Source organism: Convolutriloba macropyga, unplaced genomic scaffold, assembly GCF_964194025.1.
Source record: "Convolutriloba macropyga unplaced genomic scaffold, txConMacr16.3 SCAFFOLD_2329, whole genome shotgun sequence".
Classification (NCBI taxonomy): Eukaryota; Metazoa; Xenacoelomorpha; order Acoela; family Convolutidae; genus Convolutriloba; species Convolutriloba macropyga.
The window spans coordinates 2,243-25,836 of record NW_027450796.1 but is presented as its reverse complement, the minus strand read 5'-3'; the positions used below and the strand labels follow the sequence as shown (position 1 = coordinate 25,836).

The following is a 23,594-nucleotide window of genomic DNA, read 5'->3' as shown; positions in this document are numbered from 1 at the left end:
AAAGCTTTTTTTACTGATTGAACAACTCATTAGTTTTTTTATGGATTAAAGTAGATACTTTCCTCATCAAAAATTTTTCGAAACTGAAAACCGTGTTAAATATGACCATCTTTGTTTTTTATACTTTTTTTAAATTTGATCTCCAGAGGATAACATTTGAAAAAATTTTCACGATATTTCTGTCCCGATTATGAGACGCCTGAAAACGGACCTTATGGTATTATGACGGTCTCTCTGGTGCTTTGCTTTTATAACCCTGCTTGTGATTTTTGCAAGTACTCTTTTCGGACTCTGATATCCGCAATCTTTCAAAAAAATAGTGGTTAAAGAGGTGTAGGTTTGTAATAATTGTGATCAACGTTTACCAGGGTAACGGATTCCATCTTGTGCTAGTGATCTGCTGAAACTCGTACTTATAAGTTGCATAAAGTCTTTCATCATATATAAATGTTCTTTTTAAATTTCTTTTTTTTAGAAACTTAAAATAGTTATAATTTTTTACATTAAGCTGTGACTAGCAGCCAGCGTAGCTCGTTAATTAATTAAATGAAATTTCTACTTATATCAAAAAAACAGCTTGAAAGAATTCAAATCGTGCTTCAAAAGATGCAATCACTGACCAAAAAACTTTATGATCTGTAGTTGTTGGTAAAAAGCCCAAAAGAGAAACCATCGGCAATCTGGCTAACAGAATAAATTCTCAAGGACTTTTATAAGACAAAATTAATGTTCCTAGACGATTATGGGCACTCCCGAGTTGCTGGAACTCTCCAAAGTATCATTTACGTAAATTTCATTTGGAAGACTCCAAAATCAGTCAACTCGGAAACCAATTTTAAAAAAAAAATATATTTTTTTAGTTTGTAAAGGACCTGCAGACTTTCAGTTCGTATGTGGTACTTTTTTTGATCAACTTCTTAATTAACAGCACGAAACGAGAACCATTAATTAATATTATGAACCCAGATTGTATTTGATGATGCTCAAAATCAATTTCGCATGGTCTTAATGCAAATATACAGCAACATTAAAGGTTAAAAAACCTATATATCGTATCAATATTCTGTGTTTCTTGGTATGCAAACCGGAACTCAGACTGAAAACAAATTTTAAAACATTTCTTCAAGAAAGGGGCAAAAATTCAAGGACATCTTCCTTATTTGATGAGCTTCAAAAACTAAGGAAATCAATTCTTGTCTGATATCTTCCACTGCAGGCGGTACAAAAAAAAACAATTGAAAAATGAACCAGCAGAAAAATAAACAGTTCTGAGAAAGTATGCAAACAAAAACAATTAAACCCAGGGAAAAAGAAAACTACTGAAAAACAACGTAAATAAGTTAAGCAAAAGATGAAAGTAAAACTGAAACAGATCTATCAAAAAATAATTGAAAATCATGCAGCAAATTGAAGCATAAAACTTTTCTCACTTCATAAAAAGAATTTGGAGGAAAATTACATATTCTCAATTAAGACCAAAAAACTTTTCAATCATTTCATTGCAACGATGGATTAAAAAAACTTAAATAAAGATTTTAGACAAAAAGAGTGTTCTATCAGAATCAATAACTTCAAGATAGGTTTATGTTACCAACGAACGGAAACGAAGTGCTTAGAGTCATTTAAGGGTCCAAATTAAAAGACACTGAATACTATATGGATCTGAAATACACTTAGGAAATCTGTAGCACCTTCAATTGCCTACTACATGTCCAGCTAATTACCACTTGTTTTCACTCCATAAATCTAGCATCAGTAATAGCCTTAAGTAAAGAAGGAGGAAAATGTAATCCTAACAAATTTTGTCCAATAGCTCTCATTAACCAACGCTTTGTAAAATTTTAGAAAAAAACTCGGACTTACATTTTTTTTTAATTTTAGAGAAATTTGAAATTTTTTTTAACAAATAATTTAATTTTACTGGAAAAGGAGAAAAGCTGGACACAGTAAGCAAGTTGACTTCATGGAAAAATCATGTTTTTCCAGTACGGAGCGCACTTTTTGCATATCTTTAGATTTACGTAAGTTCTCTAGCAGGCTTCACAGAAAATTAATGCTTCAACACTGCAAAAAGTATAGGTTAGGTGTCCTGTGTATAAAATTCAGAATTTTTACTTAAAAATAGGAAACAAATCCTATAATCTGGACAAAGGAAGTCGCAAATGACAAGAGTCAAATGCCGGGTAACAGAGGATCCACATTAGGCTCACTTCTTTCAATGTTTAAATAAGTGATCTGAAAACGGACAGCCCGTACTTGAATATCATTTTTTTAATGTTATTGCAGTTTGCATTAAATTAAACAAGGTAAATGCTCGTAATGAGCGTCAACAGAGTTTATCTCAAAGGGAAAACTGAAAAATAATAAATACATTTAGATCAAAAAAGGATAACATTAATACCGACTTTAAGATTAGGTATGACAGCAGAGATGTCTTTACGATGACGGAAAACCAGTTGAAAATCCAATTTCTTTTAAATAGTTGTGCATATCGATTGACAGAAATAGATTTTGGAGATCATCTGAAACGCGTAGAAAATAAATTTGTACAATTTTGTGGGCTTTTTAATAAACTGAAAAAGATTTTAACTCACAGCCAGTTGACCATAACCTTCATTACTTGTGCTAAACCAGTGGTACAATCCGTGATGCTAACCCAATATGGGACTCCCAGCAGAGATACAATGCAGAAAATAGACAAAAAACTACCAAAAAACTGAGGGTAGTTTTTTCGAAAGTTTGAATAAGTTGCTCTCATCAGAGAGCTGGAAAAAATTTTGCGATCACGAGCTAAGATTTCATCTACAAAGTTTTTGAATTGATGATTAAATGCATAAGACTTAAAAACTGCATCATAGAAACCAGTTAATTCATTACAAAAAATAAACTGTCAAAACTGTGCTCAATCAGAAAAAAACAAGCATAAATTGTTCTCCTTAGATTATTCTTTTCCGTTGACATTTTGTCAAATAGATTTTAAAAACCTTAAAACGTTTCTGTTAAACTAGAACCTGATTTTGTAACAAGAGCAAAAAATTTTGATTCACCACAGAAAAATGTTGCCCACGAATAGCTCGAAAAAATTTTCTACCCATGAAGAAATCATTAGTTTTATTTTTGGATTAATTTAGATACTTTTCTCGTCAAAGATACCAATTTCAGAATAGTTTTAAATAGGACACACTTTGTTTCTCACACTCTATTTAACTTTGATCTCCACTGGATAAGTTTTGAAGTAAATTTCACAACATTTCTGTTCCGATTAGGAGACGCTCGAAAACGGACCTTATGATAGAATGGCTATCTCTCTGGTGCTCTGCTTCTATGAAATGTGACCAAGTGCGTAAGTGCTTTATTTGTTCTTTAAATACACCAGCAAACAATCTATTATCTTTAATAGCAAATGATTGAACGTGTATTTGAACCCCTAAACAAAAAGAAAAGCTGCAGTTTCCGCGCGCAAAAACAGAAGCTGCAGTTTTCTCTGACGCCTAAACAGAGCTAGATCTTTTAGTAGTGCATAAATTTAATAGTAAAAAGGTGAAAACAAAGCTATCACACATTCTCCTGAAATGAGACACCTTTCAATCCAAGTCAAATGACACAAGAAGTTCCAGTTGGGGTGTTGATTGAAGGATCTGATACGTATTGTAATTGTTCAGCAGGTTTTGGTACATTGGTCAAAATATGAAACTAAATCGATTGTTAAAAATCCTAATTTTTGGAATTATTTCCTTATACCCCGCCCTCACCATCAAACGTGTGCCCTTCTGGTTCATTAACTGCAGGCTTCAATTATAATTTTAAACCTGATCCTAATTGCATTGAAATGAGGGCGATGCTGATCGTTAATTAAAGGCAGCAAAGCTACTTTTTCAAATATACAAATACAGAATTTTAATACAAAAAAAACAGCAAAGAATTTTTATATATGCAAAAGCAACACTACCAGGATGAAATTTAAAGGCAGTTGGCGAACCATATGACCAAACAAAAACCGCGAAGCCAAAAACCATGTTAGATTTTGGTATATCTAACATCTTGAGCTTCACGAAAAGTTCCCTGCATAAATGTTAATTTGGTTGTCTGATAAACAGACACTCACAATTTTGTGACGGGTTTCAGGCAAAAAAAGTAAAGGTCTTCCATGGTTACCCACCTGTTACAAAGTTTTGAAAACTTACAAACTGCTAAACGTGCCTAAAAGAACCTATACAAATTTATATCGCCCAGCATGAGAAACAACAATAAAACGAGTGCAAATGAATTTTAATTCCAGTGGAAAACCCGTTTTTTCATGCCATGTGAAATTTTTCAACTTCATGCCTCTATTTTGATCAAAATTATTTCCTCTATTTTGATCAAAACTATTAGAAGCAAAATATTTCGGCAAGCCGGTTAAAAGTCAAACTACAACAATCAAGATCTAACTCTTTCAAGATCCTTTCAAGATTAAATACTGGTTTTCATTCTGATTTCTTAATAGTGGATTAATCGGTTATGATTTGTGTGGTATTATTTTTTCTTTCTGGGCTAATTTTTCTGAGTGTTCTGCTATTTTGTCTGGGGGAAATTTTCTAATATGAGACAATTTTTCCCCGACTATTTTGTAGGGGACTATTTTTACAGTAACATAGCTGTGATACATTTTTTCACTCTGCATATAATTAGCAAACAGGAGTTGCAAATTTCAAGGCATTCCAAAGATCAACAAAATCGCCAAATCAATTCCAATTAATTATTCACAGGGTTGAGTATATTTTGCACCAAATTATGCAGGAAATGGCCGGAATTTTGGAAAAAAAACACCGGAGTTTTTTGAAATCTTCTGACATCTTAACCCAGTCAACTCTAGTTCAATTAACTTATGATAAATTATTGTTTGGAGCGCTGTAATCGCCACATTGAAATCTAAATAAGGGCTTGAATTACTTGATCGGTTTTTATTGAAAAATATTTTTTATTTAAAATATCTTACACTTTCTCGCTGTTCCTTTTTTTCACAAAAAAATACATCAAATGATTTCGGTGATTTCAGAAAAAAATGATTTCAGCAAATGATTTCAGAAAAAAAGAACAGTGAGAAAAAGAAAAAAATTTTAAATAAAAAATATTTTTCAATAAAACGGATCAAGTAATTCAAGCCCAAATTTAGATTGCAATGTGGTGATTGCAGCGATCCAAAAAATAATTGATCATAAGTTACTTGAACTAGAGTTACCGGGGTCAAGATTTCAGATGGTTTAAAAAAACTGTGTTTTAATTCCAAAACTGTGTTTTTTTCCAATAGAAAAGCTGAACAATTTTTACTCGTCTTTAACATTGTCCGGAAAATAGAACCCACCGTAAAAACAGAAAGCAAGTACTGCTGCAGCCGTATTCATTATGTAATGATAAAAGTTCAAAGCGCCAGAGATGATCAGATCCAGAAAAGACTGCAGAGTGATGAGAAAGAAGTCCAGCGAATGAAGTTCTTTCCGACTGTATACAGTTGAAATGAAGTATGCGTTGATCAATATAGTTAACGCACACAATGGTCCCTAAAAAGTTAACCTACAGTTATTTCTTTTGTCCATCTGTCGTCTGATCCCCAGTAATTCTGAAATTTTTATCGTGTATGATCTGATAAGACGCTGATCAAAAATCTTTATTGTGTAAGATCTTATCTGGCCTCACACGAAAAAAATTTTTCTACGTGAAAATTAATCTTGTAAGATCTGATAAGATACTTATCAGATCTTATAAGATAATAATTCAATTTTGCAGAATTGTTATCTTAGAAGATCTGATAAGTATATTTTCAGATCTTGCACGATAAAAGTTCGCGTAGGGTAGAATTTTTATCGTGTGAGATCTGATAAGACATGTTTTATTGATTTCAAACTAACCGTAAAACGCAGTCAATTTCCTATGAAAGTAAAAAATAATCGATCAACTAACCAATTCTGAAACAAAAACTGTTTGCTGATTCAATTTTGGCGCCAGTTTTTTTTCTGAGTACTAACTAGGCACTGTGGCTAAACTTAGCAATCCAAGATAGTTTTGGTCTTTGAAGAAAATTTTAAAGCCTAGTTTGATAAAAACTGCCTCAGAAAAAGCCCCTAACACTCGAATAATCTTTTCCACAATATCTTATAAGTCTCAAAAGACAAAATAGTTTTCTCTTTGTAGCTCTGACACTTAAGTGTTGCACGCTGTAGCTTTTTGGCAACTGCTTGAAAGCATCTCTGAATTGTCTTCAATATGAAGAACATGTCATAAAGAATTTTTTATCGTATAAGATCTGATAAAAATTTTATCAAAAAGATGAGTCATAGTTTTCCGAATGTTTATCTTACAAGATCTTATAAAAATCTTATAGGATCTTACACGATAATTATTTCTTGTGAGGCAGAATTTTTATCATGTAAGATCATATAAGGCAGAACTTTTATCTTGTAAGATCTGACAAAAGTGAACTTTTGTCGTGTAAGATCTTATCAGACCTGATAAAAAATTCTTATCGTGTAAGACCTGATAAAATTGTCTTACAAAGTCTTAGTCAGGCGACGCATAATCTTATAAGTACTTATAAGACACTTTTGTAAAAAATTTGTAAGATCTTACACGATAAAAATGCTCAGATGTCTGGGGATGTAATTCTCAAAGCTCAAAAAATGAGTACAAAACTATGAGAATAATCGGCTAAATTTTTGAAAATTTCTCTAAACTCTGGCTGCAACTCAATTGTAGTAAGATAAATAAGCTGATTTATGAGTAAGATATCACGCAAAAATGTCAATTAACAAATGGTTTATCAAGAAAAATTTTCAAATGCAGACAATGTTGATCAGATTTCTCAGCAAAGTGCTAAAAAATCTCCTCAGGGCACGGTTGGTCCATAATTTTGTAAAAATTAAAGCCAAAGGAAAAACGCTCTGGGGTAAACCCAACATAATCATTCGACCCTTATGATCTTAACAAAATCACAAATCAGAAATTAAATCCTGATAAAAAATCTCTGAAGATATCAAAAAAAATAAAAATTTCAAAATTTCAAATCTCAAGCAAAGCAAGGCCACTAAGTGCATCAATGCCCACAGCTATAACATTTTAAAAGTTTAATATGATATGAAAAGATAGAATGTTTCGAATTATAGGCACAGAATTAAACTATACATAGTTTCAAAATGGATAGCAGTGAGGTTTTTGTTTTTGGTTAGATATTTTTGACCAAAAATAAAAATCTACTTGAGTCAATTTGTTTTTTTTTCAGAGTGAGTATAATTTAAAAAATGGCAAAAAAATGGCATCATGTCTCTTCAAGAAGAGTTTGGCTCCTTTTGGTTCAAAATGCAATTCTACAAGACTCTAGTCTAGATATATTGTGTTATCCCGATCAGTTAGATCAAAAAGTTAGTTATATCCATTCTTATTGGGAAACTGGCAACAACTTCATCTCATTTTGCTACTGATTTAAAAGAAGTAATTTATGAAAACTTATAAAATTGGAAAATGCTTTAGGGGGTACAACTCAAACAAATTTTTGTGAGATTATTGGATTACCTTGATATAAGCGAGCATTTTATTTTATAGTTCTTCAGTATCTCATCGGACAAAAAGGAAGGAGATAAATATCTTTTCAATCCTCTTTAAAGAGCCTTTGTTATCATTGTTAGGTGAGTATATTATTTGTGCCCTATAACAACCGTATTAATTCAAAAAATTACTTTGAAGATGACCATGAGCTCATAGTTTGAGAATCGTTTGATTTTCGGGATTCTGAAAAAAAGTATACCAACCTAAACAGTTAGTCTACAAGATTAGCTCATGAGTTCTTAAATCAAAACGGGCAAACTTACAAAACATTTTACATATAAAATCTTGAAAAATATACTTGGCATTGGATAGTTCTAAGTATATTTATTTAAATTTTCAATAAAGAAAAATCTTTACATTTCGATCGTATCAAAATTATATTTTGTTGAATTTACAAACTTTATCAATTCTGACTAGTCCGTTCAAAATCTGTCAACAAAATTATCTATCCTTCGAATTTTCTTTACACGCTATATAACTGTAAGCTTATGTTTTTTAAATGTTGAGTGAAATACCATATTTGGCTCTGACTTCATGGTTTTCGAATATGGTCAAGAGACGGTGAAAAACATTTATTTTCTGCCTTTCTCATTTCACTCCTTACTAAAAACCTTGATTCTCATAAAAATAAAAACCATTACTTCTGTTTTTCAGATGTACACATTAGCATCCAATTACCTAAAAAAAACCTATATATTTTTATTTTAGAGCTGATTGTTCATACCTTGACATAGTTGCTTTCAATTTTTTTCCTATATCAGACAAACAGAAACAGTTTGCCTGTTTCCGTTGGGCATTGTTTTTCAATCGTGAAAATTTTTGATGATAGATTTCTACAAAGTTCTTTTTTAAAAAATAGAGTTTGAAACAGGCAATTTTCAATACATCTTAAGTTTTTTTATCCCAAGCGTTATTTTGACCTTTGTTTATATTTGTTTTCGTTGTCTTGAGTGCTGTGATTCTGACAAATATGTGTTCTAATTGTGTCAATTTTAACAACTAGATTTTTTCAACGCGTAGTTCATGCTTTTTATTATATTGGCAGTATTTTTTCTCGAAAAATTTTGAATGATTTTTTTTTGGTTGGCACCTTTTTTTTTTAAAAAAAATTGAATCGAGTTCTTGAGTTTTGCAAATTTAATTGATAACTTCGTAGTTTCATCTCTCGATTTCAAATTTGACAGGATGTATCGGCTGCTAAGGACTCCTAACTTAATTAAAATTATTGTTCACGAACGTTGCTATTGATTTATAAGACGTATAAGCTGTTTGTTAACAAAAAATATGAATAAAGTTTTGAGTTTTCTTTTATTTGTTTTACTTATTGCTCTCTTTTTGCTTAAACTCACTAATGACCGGTGTAGTTGGTTGCTAATAAAAATTTCTAATAAAAATAGTAAATCGAAATAAGTGTTCCAGTCCGTAGTTAATGCTTTCAGTGACTTGTACACTAATCGTGTTCAAAAAATCTGTGTCTTTTGAGGTTTTACGAGAATCCGTTGTATTTTTTGTAGTCATCATTTGTTCTCATTTTTTACACTTTTGTTTCGTCCCTAATCAAGAACCTAATTTATTGTTTGAGATCATTGTTACCATTTTCATATTTTGATCTTTTTTTTAAAAATGAAAGTTGATTTTTAGTCTGACTTGTTTTTATTGTTTTTCGTGTGCTGTTATTAATTAGTTCCAGAAAAAAAAACTTAACTAAGAATGTTAACTTTTCAAATTATTTTTTAAAGCTGTCCCAAAATATTCAAAAAAATTTTTAATTTGTTTTTAATTTTTTTGTTTATCTGTAAGACATAGGTTACTGGGTATTTTAGACTTAGTTTGTTTGAGCTTGATAATGCTGGATATTTATAAATTGGATTGAAATTCGAGACTTGTCCTTCTTTGATACTTTGGTCCAACTCTCAAGAAAGTTTTCGTGTATTGGTAACCATTGTAAGGTAAACTATTGGTAACTAACGCATGAAATCTGTGCTTCTGTAAAATCAAATCTGGTCGAATATAACTGACAAGAACTTAACTCCAATTTGTTCGAGTACCGGATTTAATTGTTTTTTCCAGAGGAAAACTCTTTCTTTTGAAAAGCATATTAACAGGTTTGACCATTTCTCGTGACACAAAGGGAGAAAAAACTGAGTCTACTTGGACGCAAAATTCAAATAGTTATCATTTTGGTTGTTATTTGTCACGACCAGTTGCATATCAGTTTTGATAGTAGTGGATAAAACAAGGATTCCAACCACCAGTAAAGTTTGTCCCTTTCTCCTAACGCTAATCGCGCATGTCGAATCGGGCCAAATTTTACTGTTTGTTGAATCCCTTGTTTTATCCACTACTATATATTAGCTCTAAATTCACTTCTTTTGTATTTAAAATCTATCATTTCTTGTCTCACTTAGTGCAAACCACTAGTACAGAGTTAAGCAAACTTGAACAAAAATTGAAAGAAATATTAAAATAATAAAATTTTAAAATATCCCCTAATCAATATTTAATCAATCTAAAACTAAAACTTTCTGTGTTACTTGGCGCAGTGGTTCAATCATCGAGTCTAGTTAAGTTGCTTTAGCAAACGGAAGGTTTGGGGTTCCTTCCTCACTAACTCCAGTGAACGTCCCCCGACTTTGATGTGAATGACTATGAAACTAAGTGAGATAAAAAAAATTCTTAGTAAGGTTGATCAGTGAATTTGCAAAACAACTTCGTTGAACAGCTTCACAGATCCCTACAGTGGGACTGTATATGGGACACACTGTGATGGGTATACAGTCAAAAAACACTGAGATCGGTGGAAACACAGTGATTAGTGTTTTTCAGTATAACTAGTGAGATCGTGTAACAATCACGTAAAACCAAACTTGCGAAAATTGTTGTAACCACTTTGTGGACCTGAAGCCACTTCGTGGATAAGTTGAACAAAAAGAGCACAGTCAAAAACACTGAGATCGGTGGAAACACAGTGATTAGTGTTTTTCAGTATAACTAGTGAGATCGTGTAACAAGCACGTAAAACCAAACATGCGAAAATTGTTGTAACCACTTCGTGGACCTGAAGCCACTTTGTGGATAAGTTGAACAAAAAGAGCACAGTCAAAAAAACTGAGATCGGTGGAAACACAGTGATTAGTGTTTTTCTATGTCTTCTTGAATATTATACTTATAAACATGCTCTCTGAATTGATTTCTGGTATGGCCATATCTATATCTATGAAGATAAATACATAGTCTACATTTCCTATTTCTAAATCTATATAATGATATATGTTTATAAACATTACACATATTACATGTTAGATACTGATCAGGATCAGAATAATGATATTCCAAATGCTCTTTATAATCTTTCACTTTAACCATATTTTTACATACATAACAAGAATATTCTAATTCTTTACAATTATTACAACAATCTTTCCAAGGTTTATTTATACACTTTTTGCATTTCATTTTCATTTTTCGAAATATTATTTTTTGATTATTACCCTGAATAAATACATCATGTCCCAATCAACTAAAGCTAATGTCATAAACTTCTGCGATGTCTGTAATCTAACCTTTGAATCAAGGAAGGGTTTATACAGGCATCAATCATACGATCTCAAACATAAGGAACTATTGGAGAAATTGTTTGAGTCTGAAAAAGAAGAAATCTCTGAGAGGGTGTATAATTCGGATGAAGATGATTACATTATTAAAACTAAACCAGCCACCAAACCATAAAACTAAAACTGAAGAGGATATCTCCACCAGATTTAAGCATGAATGTAAAGAATGTCATGAAGAATTTAGGAATAAAATAGCTCTAACTACTCACTCATATATTCATAATCGTAAGTATCTAGAAAACACAGAAGACTTCGATATAAACTCCAGTCAGAACACGAGAGAGTTTTATATTACAGATAAAGGTGGGAATTAAATTGAAGACATAGATGAAGCAACTAAATACTCTTTAGAAGAAATTAAAAACTGTTACCAGTTTCGTAATGTTAAGAGTTTTAAATATAAGATCACGGCTGAATGTGATTATAAGAAGAGAACCAAAGAAGAAGTTAACACTACTAAAATATTCTTCAATACTGATTATATTAATAATAATGCAATATATGAATATGGTGACTTCAATCGGTGGCTAGATTTTGAAAAATATATATGAAGGTTATGGTTATGATTTCGAGTTTCTTGGAATAAGAAGTATTCAGTTAAACATTGAACCAACTAAAGCATCTATTGGTAGTTATATAGATTTACCGGCCGATCTCAAAAACTCTAAATCGATATTAAATTTACGTAATTATAAATACAATTGCTTACAACTAACTATAACTGCTTGGCTACATCCCACCCCACACCATGCAACTCGAGAAAGTAAATATGTAGATAAACTAATTGAACCAAGACAACAACAAGAAGATGATTTGGCTTATATAATAAGAATACAGAAATTGTGTAATATTAATATTTGGGTATACACACCTTGTGGTGGGGGCAAAATAGAATTGTTTAAACAAGTGTATGATTTTAAAAAAGAGAGAAAAGATGTAAGAATAATAGTTTGGAGTAATGGTCAAATAGAACACTGTGCTCTAATAAAAAATATAGAAACCCTATTAGAACGACCAAATAAAAACAACAATAAATATTATTATTGTGATAGGTGTACCTGTTGGTTAAACTCACAAATTAAATATGATAAACACGAATGCAACAACTCATTCAAACCAGAGATTGTTTGTCCTAAGAAAAAACATATTACTTTTATAAATGAACACAAACGTCAGAATATAAAAAATATAATAAATGCCGATATAGAATGTTGCATTGTTGAAGTCTGAACTAATGATTTAAAATATGTAATAGCTGAACATATTCCAATAGATGTGGGTTACACCTGGCAAGGTAACTTCAAACACTACTTCGGTCTAGGCTGCATCAAAAGATTTGCTAGAGATCATTAGAAATAGAAACTGGGAATAACTTCAAGCGCAACAAACAAATGATATTCACAGAAGAAGATAAATTATATCATGAAACCAATAACAATTGTCATATCTGCAGCAAAACATTTGTGTTAGGTTCATTTGTGTTATCTAGTTTATCATCTCCCATTACTATTTCAATTGCTGTTAGACTTATATCTTTACCTATATCTTTTATTTTGATATCACTCATAGCACTATTATCAATATTAAATTTATTATTGAATTCCTCAAAAGTTAGGATAAGCATTTTTATATAATAAATTTCATATATAAAAATGGATAAAGCTGGTATACTTTTTTTTATCATTATAATTGGAATTTGTTATTTATTATATGATTCAATACCAAGTAAATATACAAAACTAGAAGAAATTTTTGGTGGATTTATGAATAGGAATCTAGTTAGATTTGAATATGAAAAGTCACCATTACATACTATTGTTTATGGTGGAACTGGCACAGGGAAAACATATTTTATTAGACAATACTTAAAACTATACTGAGTCCAAGACCAAGACGAAAACCAAAACCAGGACTAAAACCAAGACCAAGCCAAAAAAAAGTTATAGTGTGTAAAGATGACAGAGACTGGATAGATCCTGAGTCTAATAAGTTTTATACTAGGTTTAATAAATGGGATATAAATATGATCACAAAAAATAATATGCATAAATTTCAAAATTGTGTAATAGTACTTGATGATATGGGTAATAGGTTAAATAAGGATATAGCTCATTATTTTACTGAAGGTAGACATTATAATATTCAAATGATTGTAATGTGTCATAAACCAGCTCAAATAATTAATACAGCAAGAATGAGTTCCGATACTTTTTATTTGACAACTTATAATGGACCTGATCTATTTAAAAGATTATTATAGATTTATAAATGTGAGCATGACTTTGGTAAAATAATTAGTGAGTTAAATAGTAACCATTATAATCGTACAGATGGAACGTCAGATGAACTTCGTTGTGGTATAATTAAATATAATAAAAAGGAAAATACTTTTATTATTATTAGTAGTAATAGAACAAGGATATACGATTCAAGAGTTGGTTTCCTTGATTTAAAAGCTCTTAGTTTAAAAGATGATTTAGAAAGAGAAGATATAAATAAACTTATAGCATATATGAAACCACTCATGATAAATGCAACAAATAGAAATGTTATTAATCACGATAACTATATATTCTATTTTAATAAACTTCTCAAATTAAATAATATTAAAATACAGAATGATGTTTTAACTAAAGAAATGATTATGGGAAAGGGTATAAAAAGTTTATCAACTATTGGTGGAATTATAAGCTCAGGTTTATTTATATTTAGTTATATTTATCCTGATGTAATATCAAGAAATGCTGGGAATGTAGCAATGGGAGCAAAATGTTGAGTAGAGTAAATACATTAGGTAACGTTGGATAAGGAGAAGAGTTGGATAATGATCTACGAAGTAGCTTGGAGAACCACGAGCAAAGCTTGTTGGAGAACCATGAACAAAGCTCGTTGATAAACCAAGAACAAAGTTCGTTCACTGATCTACGAAAAGCAATACAAGAAGAATATAAAAATCAGTGTAGCTATGACTTCGTCAATGAAGAGATGGGAATTTTGTATAGAAAGGGAGGAAATTTTTTAACCAGACTATATGGAAATAATGAAGAATTTATAGAAGAGATTATAAATTTTGTTAGAGAGAAAAAAGAAATAGACCTTGAATTGATTTTGGATAAGAGATGTGAAAATAATACACTCAATACGTTAGGAAATAAATATTTAGCAGAGTGTATCACATCTAAAGATAATACTAAAGAACTAATTGAAATCATGGTTAAATATTATCTGCGAAGCAGTTCCACTGATGGACAAAGTCTTATGAATATGTAAATATTATAGTTTACCCTATTATAAATGCTTTTAAAATGTTTAGAGTGTAACTATAAATATGGAAACATTGCTTTTTTAAAATATCATTATGAATCATGTCATAATGACAAAACTGATAAATGTATGTGTGGTAATATAATACTAAGTGGTATTTGTGCTAATAATTTTACTCCATGGGGTTGTTCTTTAAAAATGAATCTAGTTCTAATTCTAGTTCTAGCTCTAGCTCTAGCTCTAGCTCTAGTTCTGGTTCTAGTTCTAGCTCTAGTTCTGGTTCTGGTTCTAGTTCTAGCTCTAGTTCTAGTTCTGGTTCTGGTTCTAGTTCTGGTTCTATGTACGACTCTAACTCTAACTCAGATCCTAACCTTAACCCTAACTTTAACCCTAACCTTAACCCTAACATTAACCCTAACCTTAACCCTAACCATAACCCTAACCTTAGCACAGAAGTCTTAATTAGAAATTGTAATAAATGTAATTATGTGAAACCACTAACTGATTTTGTAGTAAGTATACATGTAGATGTTGTTCTTCAGCTAAAGTTAATTGTCCATATTGTATTTCTGTTGTGAGATATGATGGGATACGGGCTCATGTAAAGAAACAACATCCAGATAAAGAATTAACTAGAGGATTTAGTAGCAGCTTATTAGATAAAAGACAAAATCCTAGAGCTGTAAGTCCTTTAGTTATTGTCCAAACAGAGGATCTGCGAAGCAGTTTCACTCATAGTTGTTCATGTAAATACTATAATTTTGTATCATTTCTTATTAATAATGGAATAAATATAGAAAAAGTAAAAGAAAATATAAATTTATTGAAGAGTATAGATAATTTGAAATAAAAAGTACAAAAAAAACAAAAATATCAAAAAGAGGGATTCGCTCTTAAAGATTGAAAAAGAGCAATCTTTCTACTGCGGGATCACACCGAATAAGAGTGAATCGCTCTTAAAGAGTGAAATGTAAATTTTGCTTTGATTTTTTGATTTTTTGTTTTATTTTTGATTTTTATTTGATTTTTTTATTGAATTTAGAGCTAATATATTGTAGTGGATAAAACAAGTATTCCAACAAACAGTAAAATTTGGCCCGATTCAACATGCGCGATTAGCGTTAGGAGAAAAAGACAAATTTTACTGGTGGTTGGAATCCTTGTTTTATCCACTACTTTTGATAGGAATTTTGATGTTTTCCATTTCCTTGAAACAAATCTTGATTTAAATTCACTCTATTGAGTCGCTGTTCTAATCACTCCCTGTTTATGATACAGTAAGAAGACAGCATTGGTGGTTCTATATTGTTTTATTTCTTTCAAAATACAGTGCTGTAACTGAAAGTATGAATAAATAAATAAATGTGTTTTGCTTAATCGCAGCGGAGCAGCATTAGGCTATCTGTCTGCAGTGTATTAACAGTAGCCTGTTTTCAGCTGTCCTTTTTCAATTATTCTCACATCTCAGACTGTTCATTTGGTGAGCATGAATGCTCTTTTTTGGTGACTACGGTCACTTTTTTGCCTCTGAGACCTTCACGTGTTACCATCATTGCAGCCAACATTGGTCAGGATATGGTCAATCTGAAGCTACGGTTAAGTAAGAACTCATCCTTAAACAGACAGCTTCACGGAGGCAGGGATTTGAACTCTCAATCATTGGTGTGTGAATCACACACATTACTTTTCGGCTATTACGCCAGAAAAAAATCTTGCCCTAATTTAAAATAAGGTTTTTGTTGTGTATACAAATGCACAAGCGCGAGCAATGTAAGCGAAAAATGTGAGCGAGAAAAGTAAACGCTTTAAATTGTAAATGTATGCGTAACAAAACAAGCAACCATAGCGCAGTTAGTATAGCACGTCACTCTCAATCTAAGGATCTCGCCCCGACTATTTCAAACCTAAACATTGGTTCTGATATAGTGGACGTGCCCAATTTGCAAAAAACTTACCCGTTTTTGAGTGTTCTGGATCACGTTCGGCACAGCTAATCGAATATCGAAATGATTCTAGACCAGGACGTGTACCACACTATCCACCTAATTGAAGATTTTGAAAGAAAATTAAAATTCGCTCCCGTTGCCGTCCGTCTACCAATAAGATGGGTGTTGAGTGGTTCACTGCCTTCAAGCTCTAATTTGGTTTCGAAATGCTTCAAATCTATTATTGAGACTGAACAGGAGTCTTACGGCGCAAAGAAAGAAGTTGACCCATGGTCACCAGCAGACCGCAGGGAAGTCCCAATTGTAGAATAAACCCCAAGGCACGATGGTCAAAGATACCAAATCGGAATGCTCTGGGCTAATGACGACCTCGACTTACCAAACAACTATTACTCAAGACTTTCGTTATATATTCAAAAACATTAATGATGATGTCGAAAAGGGGCTACGTTTTTCAGATAGAGAACTCAAAAGATCCCACTCGAAGATCCAAACTTGAGTGGTGCTTGCGTCAACAACCAGTAATAAATCCAAAAAAACCTGGAAATGTTGGAATGGTATTAAACTTGCACAGAATTTTCTTAAAAAATCCATACTCTCTTCCCTTACCGACAGCATAAGTATGCCGTCTCTGCCGAGATCGAAATTATGTTCCTTCAATTGGGCGTCTCTTTTTCCGATCAGCCCTGCCTTAGATTTTTGTGGCGTAGGACCCATTATCAGACGTGATGGTATACAAATACAGCCGACATATATTCGGTGCGAAGGATTCGCCAACTTGCGCGAAATTTGCGCTTCAGAAAACAGCAAAAGTCGTAAGTTCCCGATGCTGCGCAAGCTGTATTTGATAGGTTCTGCATGGATGGCTATGTGGATTTTCTAGAAACACCACACAAAGCACTAAGTAGAGCCAAAAACTTAGTTGAGTAATTGAAGGTAGGCGGATTCAAGCTGACAGAATTTATAAGCAGAACACCTTACTTACTCGATAAAATTGAGAACAATATTAAATTTTGCCACTTAACTCTACCTAGAATTTTCTGCTCGGGAGCTTTCGATCATTTTGAGCTTCGGCGACAGCCCTCAGGATGTCTTTGGTTCAGTTGCCTTCCTCAGGGCAAAAGTGAAATCAGGAATTAGTAAACGTACTGAAACTGCATTTGTTATAGGTAAAGCGAGGGTCGACCTCACAGCCTGAACTAGAAAAAAAGGGCCGCCCTCCTGGTGATATGGTTGAAAATTGACATAACTATAGCCTTAACAATTAAATTAATCAGAGTCTTTATGTGTACTGATAGCACCACTGTTTTACAATGGCTTGGCTCACTTGATAAGCAACCTCTATTTGTTGCTAACAGAGTTTCTGAAGTTCTAGAGTCGACAACTGTTGATCAGTGGTTCCATCTTTCAGCTTCAGACAACCCAGCAGATCCTGCAACTAAAGGCATGTGAGCTGAAAACTTACGAACAAAATGCAGGTTAACGGCAAAGGTTTCTCTTGAAACCTCAATTTCCTTTTCAGCCCAGCACAAGCGTTAAAGATAGTTTTCAAACAAAATCATCTATAAACAATTGGAACAACGATTTAACTGCGCCTGAAGTGGCGTTTCCGTCAATATGTCACAATCTAAAAAAATAATTGATTCTGATAGGAACTGTTCTTTCAACTAACTAGTCCGAATTACAGCCTATCTCCTCCCTATACTCCCTAAACATGCTTCATGTCGTACACCAGATCGCAATATTTGCAATCCCGAGTAGCTGAGGCTAAGCTTCGATTCCTCTTGTAGATCGAATCATTCCCAATTGAGCAAAAACATCTTTTTGAAGGTGAACAAATAAACAAGAATAGTCACATTGCACCATTCTCGACCTTAATTGGACCGAATGATTTGATTAGATCAACTGGCCGAATGAAACGCTTGGTCGAGGCGGACTATGACTTCGAACACCCCATTATCTTACATAGCCATCATCCCGCAGGCAAATTGTTTCTTTTGATGAAACACCTGGTAAACAATCACCAAGGTGTTGACTTCTGAAGAGCTTTCGTCAAGCGCCGTTTTGATATCATTAGGCTTCGTTCCGCTTTGAGATCAACGAAACACAATTACATCTTCTGTTACGCGTAGTGCAGACGCAGTAAAGCCAATGATGGCAGAACTATCAGTCAAGCATCTGTCCTATGGTAATGCTCCTTTCCGCAACTCAGGGATAGACAACTTTGGACAGTTCTATGCTGCTGTCGAATGTTCGATTAAGAGGCGCCGGTGGTTTCTTTTCACGTACCTTACAACTCAAGCACTCTCTATTGAATTCGTAAATTCTATGGATAGAAAGATTCATCGCACGAAGAGCGACAATGCAAATTCTATGGTCAGACAACAGAACCAACTTCACTGGTGCCGAGAAAGAGTTGTCAGCTTGCTCTAAAGCTTTAAACCAGACAACGATTGCAATCAAAATGTCACAGAAAGGTATTAAGAGGCACTTAAACCCCCAATCTTCCTCTCGTCATGATGATTTATGGGAACGCATGGTACGGAATGTCAAACGGACATTCTACGCTGTTCTCGGTAACCACCCATTGACTGACGAGGTCCTTCAAACAATATCTTGTCTAGTTGAAATGACGCTCAACAGCCGGCCGCTCACTTCTGCAAGCAATGACTCACCAGAAATGAACGCAATTACTCCAAATCGTTTCTTTCTCGAGTTCCGTTCTAGTATGGTGCCTTCTTTAGTTGAAAGTGAGGACTTTGATCACAGAAAGCGGTACGTCCGTGCCCAATCATAAGCCAACACAATTTGGAAACGTTTGTTGGATGTGTATGAACAAGCTCTGAAGCGCCGCAGTAAATGGACAACAGCCGCTGCAGATCAGCTGAAGACAGGAGAACTGGTATGGGTGGCTGAAGATTCATTTGCTCTAGGACGTATCGAAAAAATTTGCTTTGGTAATGACGGCTTCGCCTGTTCCTCCGATATAAGAACTAAGTCCGGTAACTATGTCAGACCCGTTGTTAAATTGATTCCGGCGTTTTTAAGCTAAACGAGCCGGATTTAGACTAAGATGACTTGAATAAAAAATTATTATAAATAAACGCATTGAGTGTTTTAACTTTAAGGCCAAAGCAAGGCAAAATTAAATCACACATGAGCTGAATTGACCTATTTTGGCTCACAAAAGGCTAACAGGTCTTGTCTAGTCTTTTGGCAGCCAGTGTTACTTTAGATATCTTATGTGTACGAACATGAGGATTGTTATCTGTGATCGAACAAGAGCTAATCGTTGAATATACGTATTGTTATCTTGAATAACGAGTGTTCCTTTGCCGTTTTCCTGTCGTTCGAGTTTTAGACGTTATATGGCTTAAATATTGTTTCTCCAGCTGTTTCTTTTAATTGCAAATTCCGCATCGTTTTTAAGATCCCTCAATATTTTTTTGCAAGAATTTTGCAAGATTAGCTTTTATTCTCTACTAGAGTATGAAAAAAGATATCCCTAAATAATTTGATTCTCTAAAAAATTATAATTGATATTCTAGCCCACATCGAGCCTTCTATCCAGCTCTCGGCGTCCTCATTTCATTGCTTTTAGCTCTTCAAATGTATAAAACTTTGTATAAAAATGTATTAAAAAATGTTTTCCTTCACAATAATGGACCCTGCCGTTGAAAAACCCTTATATATTTATTTGAGGCATGGACCTTGCAATTCAACTAACCATAGGAATTTCGCTGTACAGCTTCAAGTTCATCAGATCTACGGATTGAATACTTTTTTGGAACTGAATATCAGGGAAAAAAGTATTGTAGGCAGCCATTTATAAAATAAAATAGAGATATGTTTCCCCTCTGATTCCGTCAGTCACCGAGAAGAAAATTTAATTAGACCTAAAAAAACGCTCATTTTGGTAATTCTGATAAAGAGAAGACGATAATTAGAAAACTGTGGCTTGGGGGACCTATCATTCATCAACTCAAAATACAGCTTAAAGACATCTTACTCATTTATTAAATCAATAACGCAAATCATGCAACAGCACACGGTAGAAAAAAATCTTTGTTTTCCGCAGTTTGCTTTAAAATCATACTGATTAGAACAAATATTTTCAGGTTAGATTGGGTGGTTCTCAAGACCATTTCTCGAGAAATCGACGTCATTGATGTTAATAAACAGCATGCCTGCCTAAATTCTTCTTGGTAATGCCCACAAAATAAACTGGAATGAAGCCAATAACGCCTCTATGATGGCAATGTGAATTTTTTTGAATATTTCGTGACATGCACAACTATATTATTTTTTGTCTGGTTACTAGTTCAGCCTAGGTTGAGGTGCCAGACGGAATGAAAGTAAGTCCAGACCGTCCAGACGGAAAGTATATATGTTAAGACTTTTGTGCGTTCGTGTTCAGACTTCCGTGCGTTTTTCGTTGTTTCCAGACTATGTAATTTCGAACGCACCCCCCCCCCCCCGTGCTTCATCTTCGGTCTGGACATGCTTCCGCCTGGGACCTCAAACTGGGAAGGGTTGAAATTGTACTAAAATATCAGAAATATATCACTCAATGTTGTTTCCTAAATAAATTTGACCCCTTTATTTTTCCTATCCATTCTTAGTTGAAGGAGCTGTTTTCCTTTTATTTGGGGACTATTTTCGTTTTTATGTCCTGTCAATTTTAGCAAATTGATGATAATTATAACGTGGGAAGTTGTAAGTTGATTCATTTGAGTGTAAATAGTGAGGGCATTTACTGTCTTTATCTGGGAAGAGCCTTCTAAGAAGTCGATTGCAGTTTTTCATCTCATTTTTTGCAATGTAAAAATTGAAACCAAAAATTTGTGTCTTAGATCAGAGAATTTGTGTCTAAAAGATTTTGATGTTTTTTAAAGGCTGCGAAAGTGGAGTGAAACAGGGAATGAGACGGGGCCCTTTCCAACAGAAAAAAATTTTTGTGAATTTGCCAATTTTCACAGCTAGAAAGATCAAATGGTTTGTGCCGATCATGTCATATGGTACTACCCCAACTTTTACTTCCTATTTTATAACTTTCGAAACTGCTTAAAAATAGTGTTCTAAAAAACTCAACAGTTCAGGGCTCAATTTTTCACTCATGAGAAAGACATTTCGAAAACCCGTTTCTTTGAAGTAAAATATTGATGAGAGGGTCGGCATTTTTCGTCAAAATACTATGTGCAAATTCTACCCATAGAAGCAAATCAGATTCACTTTTCGGAGGGCGAAGCCCTCAAAATACCTAAAGAATTAATTTGAACAAATCAGCGCTGGAAAAGTAATAATGATTATTTTTTTTCCTCTTTTTTTGCAAAAAAAGGTGAGATCCTGGAGCAAGGATCAGACGGCCAAGTAAAATATTGATGAGATCCTGGAGCGCGGACTCCCGCCCAAGCTCGTTCAGGTACTTCGAGCAATGTATACAGAAACCTTCAGCACAGTAAGATTGTACAATTCACTATCAAAAACTTTCGCGATCGTCTCTGGAGTTAGACAAGGCTCGATACTTGCGCCTTTCTTATTTAACCTTGTTATCGACTGGGCAATACATGAAGCCACCGAATAGCAGCTCCTCGGCATCGCTCTCGACGATATGATAATAATTGATCTCGACTTCGCCGAACATATCTGCGTACTAGACGACAACATAGCCGATGCGCAGACACTTCTCGATCCAGTTACAAAGGCTGCTGCAAAAGGTGGGCTTGAAATACATCTCTCAGACCAAGTTCTGCTCAGCTTGCCCCGAGGACCAAATGACATGTAACGGAAAACCGATTGAAAAAGTCGATTCCTTCACTTACCTAGGCAGCAACCTCCAAATTGATGGTGATGTATCCCACGAAGTCCGAACCCGTCTTGGCAAGGCGACAGGCCTCCTTAAACAGCTCGACAAGTTTTGGAAAGAAAGATCAATTCCACCGAAAATCAAAGCTAAATTCTACAAAGCATGTGTCCAAAGCGTACTGCTGTACGGATGTGAATCCTGGCCCGTACAGATCTCTGACACTCACCGCCTTGATTCCTTCAACCGAAGAAGCCTCACCAAACTTGGTGTAGCAGCGGAAGACATCAGTACCACCATACAAAAGCGAAGGCTGACATGGCTGGGACCCACTTTACGCATGGATCCTGAGATGATACCGAACGCTAGCCTCCAATTTGAGAAAGCTGACAATTGGACGCGACCCCCCGGAGGAACGAAGGATACATAGAGGCGCTTAGTGAAGAAAGAGCTCCAACCCTTCCTGAAACCCCTCAAAATGACTCACAAGAAGTGGGAGTCTTGCTGGTTCGATATCGCCAAGGAGACCGCGCAGAATCGGCGTCAGTGGAGAGCTATCGTGAGAGACGTTCATATGGCGGGCAATGGGCAGTAATGCTCGTAATGCCCTACAAGAAGACAAGAACAAGAAAGATAAGACGGCCAAACTCCATTGTAGTGGAAACAAAACCATTGTTGCAAAATTCTGCCAACATTTCCAGCCTTTAAATACAAAACCATTATTGGACAAATTTTTTAAATAAATATCTGTACACTCCAATTTCGATGGAAGGTTTTTTCAAACTTTTTTGCAATTTTTTCAATTTATCCTTGTTGTGAAATGTCCGCCTATATTGTATTTATCCCCCTATGGTTGTTAGCTTCACCAGTCAACAAACAAAACCGATTATCAGGGTTGTAACAGTTTACAGACGCAAATTGAAAACAGAAATAGATGTCACTTCCGAAGACTTGACGTTTTTGGGATTCTGTCGCTGCGTCAATGAAAATCTGATTTGATCACAAGTTAAATTTGAGCTTTAGTTATTTCCATTTTTCAATAAAAAACTGTAAATTTGAAGTTTGAATTAACATTTTGTGTCTGCTTTTGTTTGTTTTTCTAAACATTATTTTTTTCTTCTATACAACCGGATAAACAGTCGCGTACGATTTTTTAGTTTCCGAAAAAAAAATTGTTTTTGTTTTTTTTTTGCATGGAGATATCGACGCTTCATTCATGTAGGTGTCAGGATAGCTTGTCATTTATCTCCTAATTTGATTCTTAAGACGACATTATGGTTGAAATACAGCGTATTTTTCTGAAAACACTCAACAAAGAAAAAATCAAAGTTAATCTTTTGTCAAAATTGTTCTATTTGCTTAAAAGAATATAATAACTTTGTTCAGTTT

General features: G+C 33.8%; 1 protein-coding gene across 1 annotated transcript; it reads left to right on the top strand.

Moving 5' to 3' along the window:
• The first annotated feature begins 22,074 nt into the window (after window positions 1–22,074).
• Window positions 22,075–22,635, top strand: LOC142356165 (uncharacterized). The gene has a single exon (XM_075408126.1). The coding sequence runs from the start codon at window positions 22,075–22,077 to the stop codon at window positions 22,633–22,635; it is 561 nt and encodes a 186-aa protein (XP_075264241.1).
• The last annotated feature ends 959 nt before the right edge of the window (window positions 22,636–23,594 follow it).

Bases quoted from the DNA above. Each gene is read 5' to 3' on its own strand.
- LOC142356165 (XM_075408126.1), top strand. From the start codon at position 22,075: ATGCGCAGACACTTCTCGATCCAGTTACAAAGGCTGCTGCAAAAGGTG.